We start from the raw sequence: 10,713 nt of genomic DNA, 5'->3' as shown, positions 1-10,713 counted from the left end.
ACTATCTTCCCTATGATAATTATTACTTAACTGTAGTAATTTTATATTCGCATAATGAAAGGAAAAGATATATCAAAATCATATTAACTTACCCTCGATTCTGCATCTATGTATAGCCTTCCATGTCCTGATCCTCAGCCACTTTCACAACTTTCGTTGCATGACATAATGAAGTTCTTGATGGTGGCTACTTTTGTTCCCTCATTGTAGTGGCTGTTACTGTTAGCGTGAAGTTTCGAAGCGTGAATTACAGTCAATCAAAACTATACTAGTGACGAACCGGCCACGTTACAGTGTTATTCGGCAGCGGTAATTTTATAAACTTTACCTAACAAGCCACTCGAAGAACTGCCCGTAACGGGGCAAACGATCACCAAAGACCATTGCGTCACGTGATACCATGACATGGCAACCCACGTGGTATCGCGCGGAACAATCTCAACTATAACCTCCTTAACTAATGTTCCCGCATAACACGTCTCCTACTCCGCAAAACCATCTAAAACCTATTGCTAAATCTACCTACTTACACTCCGTCCCAACGGTTTTTCTTACATTTATACTAGAATATTCTAAAAGATTTAAAAAGCCTAAACCCTGCTGTGAACAGCCTACATATTACACTAGTGTGATCTTATTTTTCTGCTTCTTTCTGTAAAACTTGTGGTGTATAAGTGTTCCCTGCTCGTCGATCTTGATCTGGGTGTCGAGGAATGCGATGAAATCCTGACGGCTTTCAGGATAGTCGAATTCCCACTTGAGTAACTGGTCTGGGTCCTCGTTTGAGATGGACTGCACTAACCTCAGAGCTTCTTCTTTGGAGCTATAGCTAGACTCCCGGCATCATCCACATATCTCCGGTAGAATGAGACGTGTAGATAAGTATAAATCGATCTTCTCTCGAACATATATACTCGCACTATCGCTCCAATTGGTGATGGTTGGCATCCCATGAAGAGACCAATTTTATGGAGGTAGAGTCTTGACTCTTGAGTGATATGTAAAGTATGAGTTGGTGAAGACGAATTCAAGGATCATGTGGATGTGCGTGAGTGATAGACCCCAGGTGTCAAGGTCTTCCCAATGTTCTTCAGTGAGTGTAACGAGGTATTGAATGCAGCCACTGATGTTGATGTTTGTGTACAGTGCTGTGACGTCAGCCATGTGAAGAATGAGAGACCTGCGAGTTGTTGCTGTGACATGTTTTGAAGTTCTTATAGGTGAGTGTGTATGTTACTCAGGTGAGATGGAACATGATTAAGCAGAGGAGACAAACAATCCAAGTAAGCTTCTCAGAAGGGGAATTTATACAAGACAAAATTGGACGTATTTTACAATTAGAAATAATATCTACATCTGAAACTTAAACATTACAATCAAATTTATAGGTTTACGCAAGATCCGCAAAGAAATTCTTTGTCTTTACCTTGAAGAGAAACGAATCTGTATCTGAAACAGGGTTTGGTGTTACTCTTAAACGTTAATAAACGTTAATTTGAATTATTAAGTCTATAAACTTGATTGATGTTATAATTAACTTTAGCAACCTGCAACAAGTGTGTAAAAGTATTTACCGGTGAAGCACAGCTGCACGTCGGGGCATTTCTTTTTGAACACGTCAACACGTCGTACCAAAACTGATACATTTTAACTTTAGCCAGTTTCATAATTGTGGCTCCTAGATAAATGGGTTTATCCAGCACAACTTCAGTTCTGGCTAATTCCAGCCCGACCATATCGTTGTCGAATATCACGAAAATTTTGTGCTTTACCTGACTCAGTTTCGAAGCTTTTTCGGCACCAAACCGCAGTTCTTTTGCCCGTTGAGTGGTGTATGAAGATCATATTAGCCGTGATTTCGATCTTTTCCGGCATTGGAGGGAAATTGCTGAAATAGTCATGCCACTCCTTAGGGAATGATGCGTCTGCTTCTATAAAATAAATAAATAAATACCTATTTCTATTGACAACACAAATGATTTGAAATTGTTGGTTGTAAATATGCAACGGTTAAAAAATGAAAAATCTCCTGTTTTGGGCTTCCAAAGTTCCTTATATTATTGCTTCCCAACGTCCCTTATTCGAAGTTGTCCTCTTAGTTTCATCGTGATGACTGCAAGGTTGTACCTCCTTCTCTCCTAATCGATGTTTGACAGTGTTTAAAAGGCAAGCCTTGACATCCTTTTTTTGCCAAAGACCACATACTTGTAAGATTTATACTAGTCCAGATTTGTAAATATTCTTTTCGTATTTACCCAAAATCTGTATCCATTGCAATGCTTATATATTATAGGATAAAATCTTACAACGATTTCTTCTTCTCTCCTTGCTCTTTTTACTGCTTGTAGTTAGGTCAAAGGTTCCCGATCTTAGAACCTCTGAGAGATGTGTTGCCAATCTCAGTTGGACGGTCAGTTTGCTGGGATGAATGATATTTAACGTCTTAACTTGTATTAGTATTACTATTCAAATATAAATCTATTGTTTTTAATTAAAAAATTATATTGTTTTTTACAACAATATTATTATTTTTTAAAATGCAGTTCAAAACATAGCCAAACCCTCCGCAACATCTTCGTCGTTATCCCATGGGATAAGCCCACATGTGTAGCAGTGGTAAAAATCTGCATCCGTAACCATCATCTGACCAGATTTCTCTCCTTGTTCGAGTTCAACTTTGAAGGAGTGCTTCGGACTAAGGAAGCCCTCCACCGGATCATAACCCGTCATGTAGATGTTCTTATTGCATATGACCCGGATGTACTCGCCGTTAGCATTGTTCGGGACAACAACAGATAATGAAATGAGGCCCCGATCGTAGAATGTAATCTTCTTTGGATACGCAAAATCGGTGTCGTGGAAAAAGGTAATCCAAGAAAGGTGGCATTATGTTAAAGCATAATAAAAACGTTGCAAATGTGATACATGTTCTCTTAGCTTTAGATTTATATAATAGTAGTATTATTACTAGAGTTTCAATAGTTAAAGAGCTGATTAGCTTTAGATTCCTATATTATACTAGAGTTTCAATAGTTAAAGAGGTTGCTTCCTTCTAAAATCGTTCTGTTGTATGAACAAATGTTACATGTGATATAATAATTTACAACAATATGAATATTTTAAAAAGTACACCTGTCGTTGAATGTTATCCACTCTAAAGAGGGGCTGCATATCATCTACACTTTGCGTATGGTCCCCTTCTGGATCCCCACACAACCCGACAGCTCAATAGAAACCAGAGGGGCTCCCACAAGGAATTCTCCTGTAGCTGTTATACTATTGCCGCGTAACACCACGTTCGACAGGTTCGGAAACCGTTTGCTAACCGAAGCTAGCCACCATTCCGGTACGGGACCGGTGCACCGCAACTCTGTTACAGTTGACGGAAGTTGCAGAAAACTGTTCAAGGTTTGGCTTTTCTCACCGGCTTCAAATTCTATCTCTAAATTAAGCAGATTAGGACATTTAGATGCCAACAGCAATGATTCGTGCAGGTTACTGGTAGTTCGGAAACCTTATAGTTAAAAAACTATAAGTCCCTTATTCGAACTTTCGAGGTTGTCCCCTTAGCTTAGTGCATCGTGACGATTGCGTGGTAATTGTACCTCCTTCTCTCCTTGCTCATTTTACTGCTTGTAGTTAGGTCAAAGGTTCCCGATCTTACAACCTCTGAGAGATCTGTTGCCGATCTCAGTTGGACGGTCAGTTTGCTGGGATGAATGTTAATTAACGTTTTAACTTGTATTAGTATTACTATTCAATTATAAATCTATATATCGAATACATTGCATGATTGTAGCCTCTGTCATCAGAGCCACTGCTCTTTCTACAGCTTGCTGATGACAGGGTTGTGACGTATCAATGCTATCGTCTAAACCTAGCACGTCTAAAATACCGGACATAGGATGTACTGAAGTCTCTGAATCATAGTTAGTTATGTCAAACTTGGCTTGTACAGGACACTTTCTACAGCTTGCTGATGACAGGGATATGACGTCACCAGGGACATGTCTCAAGGTACTTATCGAACTACTTAGGATCTGAAGGATGGGTCTTTATAATCGATGGTACAAGAACAGCAACACAATTCCTCACGGGACATTGTGAATTAAACTATCACATCAATAAGTACAAGCCGACAACTGTCCCTAAAACCTGTCCACACTGTCTCATGGAAGAGGAGACAATGAACCACTTTATTGGTCAGTGCCCGAAATGGTCTTACCAGCGAGGAGGATACTTTGACTCCTTCTACCTCAGTGTGACAGATATAGTGGACAAGTTCTCATTACCAAGGATCATCGGCTTTATACAAGCAACAAAACGTTTTACCAAATGTGGAGAGGACAAGGCTTAACCTTGCTTTCTTCATAGATTAACTTTACCGGGGTAAGCACAGGGCTCCAATGCTCTATCTTATAGTGGTTTTGATCTATTCCTTAGTAGTAAAGACCACTGCCCCCTACGAAGAAGAAGAATCGATGGTATGGTAACAGCAGCCCAATTGATGTCTTCTCGATTATACATTTCTATTATATACGTTCCTCTTTGAATCAAGTCCAATTCAATAATATTCGCGTATTAAGTTCTCTTAAATTAGAGCATTCTGCCACTTTAAGCTCCTTAATGATAAGATGACCATCATATCCCGAGAAATCAATATTGTTAACATCTACGAAAAGTTATTATAATTAAGCATATTTAGACAATTATTAATTAGAAATATTTAATGAATTAAAGGAAATTACATTTAGTGACTATATATATATATATAGTCACTATGTAGTCACTATATATATATATTTCATTGCTGAACTTCTACACAATAAAAAGCGGTTTTGACTAGATCCTCGTAATTCTTTGCATCATTTATTTACATCAATTCTGAGAAATTATATCATTAAAGCAACTATAACAAATACGAATCATCGAAATAGTAAAACTCCTTCGCCCTCAGTCCAACCCTCTCTTCTGCCATCCCTCGAGATAGTAAAACTCCTTCTCCCTCAGTCCAACCCTCTCTTCTGCCATCCCTCGACATAGTAAAACTCCTTCTCCCTCAGTCCAACCCTCTCTTCTGCCATCCCTCGAGATAGTAAAACTCCTTCTCCCTCAGTCCAACCCTCTCTTCTGCCATCCCTCGAGATAGTAAAACTCCTTCGCCCTCAGTCCAACCCTCTCTTCTGCCATCCCTCGAGATAGTAAAACTCCTTCGCCCTCAGTCCAACCCCCTCTTCTGCCATCCCTCGAGATAGTAAAACTCCTTCGCCCTCAGTCCAACCCTCTCTTCTGCCATCCCTCGAGATAGTAAAACTCCTTCGCCCTCAGTCCAACCCTCTCTTCTGCCATCCCTCGAGATAGTAAAACTCCTTCTCCCTCAGTCCAACCCTCTCTTCTGCCATCCCTCGAGATAGTAAAACTCCTTCGCCCTCAGTCCAACCCTCTCTTCTGCCATCCCTCGAGATAGTAAAACTCCTTCGCCCTCAGTCCAACCCTCTCTTCTGCCATCCCTCGAGATAGTAAAACTCCTTCGCCCTCAGTCCAACCCCCTCTTCTGCCATCCCTCGAGATAGTAAAACTCCTTCGCCCTCAGTACAACCCCCTCTTCTGCCATCCCTCGAGATAGTAAAACTCCTTCGCCCTCAGTCCAACCCTCTCTTCTGCCATCCCTCGAGATAGTAAAACTCCTTCGCCCTCAGTCCAACCCCCTCTTCTGCCATCCTTCGAGATAGTAAAACTCCTTCGCCCTCAGTCCAACCCCCTCTTCTGCAATCCCTCGAGATAGTAAAACTCCTTCGCCCTCAGTCCAACCCCCTCTTCTGCCATCCCTCGAGATAGCAAAACTCCTTCGCCCTCAGTCCAACCCTCTCTTCTGCCATCCCTCGAGATAGTAAAACTCCTTCGCCCTCAGTCCAACCCACTCTTCTGCCATCCCTCGAGATAGTAAAACTCCTTCGCCCTCAGTCCAACCCTCTCTTCTGCCATCCCTCGAGATAGTAAAACTCCTTCGCCCTCAGTCCAACCCTCTCTTCTGCCATTCCTCGAGATAGTAAAACTCCTTCGCCCTCAGTCCAACCCCCTTTTCTGCCATCCCTCGAGATAGTAAAACTCCTTCGCCCTCAGTCCAACCCCCTCTTCTGCCATCCCTCGAGATAGCAAAACTCCTTCGCCCTCAGTCCAACCCTCTCTTCTGCCATCCCTCGAGATAGTAAAACTCCTTCGCCCTCAGTCCAACCCCCTTTTCTGCCATCCCTCGAGATAGCAAAACTCCTTCGCCCTCAGTCCAACCCACTCTTCTGCCATCCCTCGAGATAGTAAAACTCCTTCGCCCTCAGTCCAACCCTCTCTTCTGCCATTCCTCGAGATAGTAAAACTCCTTCGCCCTCAGTCCAACCCCCTTTTCTGCCATCCCTCGAGATAGTAAAACTCCTTCGCCCTCAGTCCAACCCTCTCTTCTGCCATCCCTCGAGATAGCAAAACTCCTTCGCCCTCAGTCCAACCCCCTCTTCTGCCATCCCTCGAGATAGTAAAACTCCTTCGCCCTCAGTCCAACCCTCTCTTCTGCCATCCCTCGAGATAATTCCTAGCAAGTAGCCTTATCAGCGGAAAGTTTTCTTTTTTCTTCTTCTCCTCTTCTTTCTCCGTCCTCATCTTCTTCAACAGCTGCCCATCTTTTCCAACATCTATCGTAAGTTGGAGTACTTTCGAGTTCACGTAAAATATTTTCTATATAAAATTTCTTACAAATAATTGCAATATTGCTTCTAACTTCATCAGCTAAAAGCAGTCTCCTTAGTTCTGTTATGCTCCTCGACAGGTTATTTGTAAAATGGCAGAATATTTCCCCCTCCTGTTTAAAGTACAAACGTGTTCTCAGGTTCGACTGGGCTACCCTCACCAACTCCCAACGCCCGATGAGACGGTTTGCCTCCTCCTCGTTACATGAGCAGACTTTTGTCACGGCAGTGTACTTGAAGCAGGTGTTTCATACATCAAATGCATACTAGCCCGGGCGTTTATCAGCTTTTTGTAATATCAAGAGACATTTTCTACATTTTTTTAGAGCAGACTTCGGTCAGAAATGTTCTACCCGAAGAATTGTATGGTTAATGATGTAATAGTTTTATCTAGAGTAAAATAGCTATGCAATTATTATATATGATAAAATAGTTAACGTCTAAAAACATTATCGTGAATTATTACATCTAAATAATTAGTTGACGGTTAAATTTACCTTAACGTCAATCTGTACATCCTCCTTGATTGTATTGTAGAGAGGGTGAGAGGTGAAGAGGTTGAAACGGAATGTCCTTAACTATAATAAGTATCCATTTTCATTCTTCACGCGCCTTGCGCAAAGTTCTCTGGTGGCGGGGAAGCGGGGGACAGGTAGGTTGTACTGGGGGAGAAAGGGCTTTCCTGGAAATAGGCTGGAGGTTGGGTTTCCATCCTAATTTCGTAGTTGGCAGCTTGTTCCGCGTAGAACTCGATTTCCACACGAAGGTCTCTTATAGTGCGCTCTGCCCTTCATCCAACTTCCTGTTTAACTTTTAATTTCTTGTATCTGCCCATTGCTCCATCTCGTATAACGAGACAGCATTCATGGATTTCAGCAATGGGGTTGGTGGTGTTACAACATATTTATACCTAAACTAAAACACTAAGAGTGGGGATGTTATTACAAAATAAAACACGGATTTATAATAAATTAAACTAAAATAGTTTGTGTTAATAGATTAAAACTAGTAATATAATTGAATGTTACAAGGAAGGTAGTTTAAGAAAGCTGTTCACGATTTATTCCATATGACTCCTTCTCCGTCTTCTTCTTCTTTAGACTTCCTTTTGCGGGTTCTCGATGTTTTATTTCATGGGGCATGATGGTTCGTTGTGGTTTAAATTTACTACAATAAATTTCATGTTCACTCAAAATGTCACTTCTCATAAATCCTCTAAAACATTTAAGACAATAAAATTTCTAATGATTATTTTTGATCTATTGATGACTTAATAGTTTCGATAAATCTGTTAGTTTTTACCCAGATCCAATGGTTCGTCTTGTGTTTCTCCGAGGTAGTAGCCTCCTGGTTAGCTGGAGTATGGTTAACTGCAGTCTTGTGTTTCTCCGAGGTAGTAGCCTCCTGGTTAGCTGGAGTATGGTTATAACTGCAGTCTTGTGTTTCTCCGAGGTAGTAGCCTCCTGTTTAGCTGGAGTATGGTTAACTGCAGTTACCATGGTAACTAATGTTGTTACCAGTCTTGTGTTTCTCCGAGGTAGTAGCCTCCTGTTTAGCTGGAGTATGGTTAACTGCAGTCTTGTGTTTCTCCGAGGTAGTAGCCTCCTGGTTAGCTGGAGTATGGTTATAATTGCAGTCTTGTGTTTCTCCGAGGTAGTAGCCTCCTGTTTAGCTGGAGTATGGTTAACTGCAGTTACCATGGTAACTAATGTTGTTACCAGTCTTGTGTTTCTCCGAGGTAGTAGCCTCCTGGTTAGCTGGAGTATGATTAACTGCAGTCTTGTGTTTCTCCGGGGTAGTAGCCTCCTGGTTAGCTGGAGTATGGTTAACTGCAGTCTTGTGTTTCTCCGAGGTAGTAGCCTCCTGTTTAGCTGGAGTATGGTTAACTGCAGTCTTGTGTTTCTCCGAGGTAGTAGCCTCCTGGTTAGCTGGAGTATGGTTATAACTGCAGTCTTGTGTTTCTCCGAGGTAGAAGCCTCCTGTTTAGCTGGAGTATGGTTAACTGCAGTTACCATGGTAACTAATGTTGTTACCAGTCTTGTGTTTCTCCGAGGTAGTAGCCTCCTGTTTAGCTGGAGTGTGGTTAACTGCAGTCTTGTGTTTCTCCGAGGTAGTAGCCTCCTGGTTAGCTGGAGTGTGGTTAACTGCAGTCTTGTGTTTCTCCGAGGTAGTAGCCTCCTGTTTAGCTGGAGTATGGTTAACTGCAGTCTTGTGTTTCTCCGAGGTAGTAGCCTCCTGGTTAGCTGGAGTGTGGTTAACTGCAGTCTTGTGTTTCTCCGAGGTAGTAGCCTCCTGCTTAGCTGGAGTGTGGTTAACTGCAGTCTTGTGTTTCTCCGAGGTAGTAGCCTCCTGTTTAGCTGGAGTATGGTTATAACTGCAGTCTTGTGTTTCTCCGAGGTAGTAGCCTCCTGGTTAGCTGGAGTATGATTATAACTGCAGTCTTGTGTTTCTCCGAGGTAGTAGCCTCCTGGTTAGCTGGAGTATGATTATAACTGCAGTCTTGTGTTTCTCCGAGGTAGTAGCCTCCTGCTTAGCTGGAGTGTGGTTAACTGCAGTCTTGTGTTTCTCCGAGGTAGAAGCCTCCTGTTTAGCTGGAGTATGGTTAACTGCAGTTACCATGGTAACTAATGTTGTTACCAGTCTTGTGTTTCTCCGAGGTAGTAGCCTCCTGTTTAGCTGGAGTGTGGTTAACTGCAGTCTTGTGTTTCTCCGAGGTAGTAGCCTCCTGTTTAGCTGGAGTGTGGTTAACTGCAGTCTTGTGTTTCTCCGAGGTAGTAGGTTAGCTGGAGTGTGGTTAACTGCAGTCTTGTGTTTCTCCGAGGTAGTAGCCTCCTGTTTAGCTGGAGTATGGTTAACTGCAGTCTTGTGTTTCTCCGAGGTAGTAGCCTCCTGGTTAGCTGGAGTGTGGTTAACTGCAGTCTTGTGTTTCTCCGAGGTAGTAGCCTCCTGCTTAGCTGGAGTGTGGTTAACTGCAGTCTTGTGTTTCTCCGAGGTAGTAGCCTCCTGTTTAGCTGGAGTATGGTTATAACTGCAGTCTTGTGTTTCTCCGAGGTAGTAGCCTCCTGGTTAGCTGGAGTATGATTATAACTGCAGTCTTGTGTTTCTCCGAGGTAGTAGCCTCCTGGTTAGCTGGAGTATGATTATAACTGCAGTCTTGTGTTTCTCCGAGGTAGTAGCCTCCTGGTTAGCTGGAGTATGATTATAACTGCAGTCTTGTGTTTCTCCGAGGTAGTAGCCTCCTGGTTAGCTGGAGTATGGTTAACTGCAGTCTTGTGTTTCTCCGAGGTAGTAGCCTCCTGGTTAGCTGGAGTATGATTATAACTGCAGTCTTGTGTTTCTCCGGGGTAGTAGCCTCCTGGTTAGCTGGAGTGTGGTTAACTGCAGTCTTGTGTTTCTCCGAGGTAGTAGCCTCCTGTTTAGCTGGAGTATGGTTAACTGCAGTCTTGTGTTTCTCCGAGGTAGTAGCCTCCTGTTTAGCTGGAGTATGGTTAACTGCAGTCTTGTGTTTCTCCGCGGTAGTAGCCTCCTGGTTAGCTGGAGTATGGTTAACTGCAGGCGATGTCTCTACCAGGGCTTCTGAAATGAGGTTCTGCGTCGCCGAAAGGGGTTGATCTGCAGCTTTCCGTTTCAGGGATACTAAGACTTCTTTTCGTTCAGAAGCTGCAAAATCTGCTTCGTGGGTCATGTGAGACGTGAGTTTTCTGACTCAATGTAAGAGTATTGTCTGAGAGGATGAGATAACACCGACAGGGACACTTCGTAGGAACAGTGTGCTTGGTGCAAAACATAGCCAATCCCTTCACTGCGTCGAATCTATAAGCATAAATAAAAACCTAGAGTCCCCATGGACTGGCCCATGTAAATGGTGAATGTTTGTGCACTCCACCATGTACTTTGTCCTTTCCTTAGGTTATATCTATAGTTTCTACAAAATGTCTGTGCTGCTTTAATAACCCTGTCATCGGGATCTGGAATC

The 10,713-nt window shown here is 42.6% G+C and overlaps 1 protein-coding gene across 1 annotated transcript; it reads right to left on the bottom strand.

Annotated features, from left to right (window-relative positions):
* Nucleotides 1-2,544: 2,544 nt before the first annotated feature.
* LOC134817431 (neurofilament heavy polypeptide-like) lies at nucleotides 2,545-10,422 on the bottom strand. The gene is made up of 7 exons (XM_063826573.1): nucleotides 10,060-10,422; nucleotides 9,231-9,740; nucleotides 8,771-9,086; nucleotides 8,456-8,665; nucleotides 8,255-8,350; nucleotides 8,040-8,149; nucleotides 2,545-2,832 (listed from the first exon to the last, which is right to left on the bottom strand). The coding sequence occupies exons 1-7, from the start codon at nucleotides 10,420-10,422 to the stop codon at nucleotides 2,545-2,547; spliced, it is 1,893 nt and encodes a 630-aa protein (XP_063682643.1).
* Nucleotides 10,423-10,713: the final 291 nt, after the last annotated feature.

Source organism: Bolinopsis microptera, chromosome 6, assembly GCF_026151205.1.
Source record: "Bolinopsis microptera isolate Bmic1 chromosome 6, MBARI_Bmic_1.0, whole genome shotgun sequence".
Taxonomy (NCBI): domain Eukaryota; kingdom Metazoa; phylum Ctenophora; class Tentaculata; order Lobata; family Bolinopsidae; genus Bolinopsis; species Bolinopsis microptera.
This window is presented reverse-complemented; position numbering and strand designations above follow the sequence as displayed.

Excerpts from the sequence above, each read along its gene's own strand:
- LOC134817431 (XM_063826573.1), bottom strand. The coding sequence starts at position 10,422 with ATGACCCACGAAGCAGATTTTGCAGCTTCTGAACGAAAAGAAGTCTTA. Across the intron at positions 9,741-10,059 it reads CGGAGAAACACAAGACTGCA|GAGGCTACTACCTCGGAGAA; the intron begins GTTATAATCATA and ends CCAGCTAAACAG. Across the intron at positions 2,833-8,039 it reads AGACGAACCATTGGATCTGG|AAGATTACATTCTACGATCG; the intron begins GTAAAAACTAAC and ends GCGTATCCAAAG.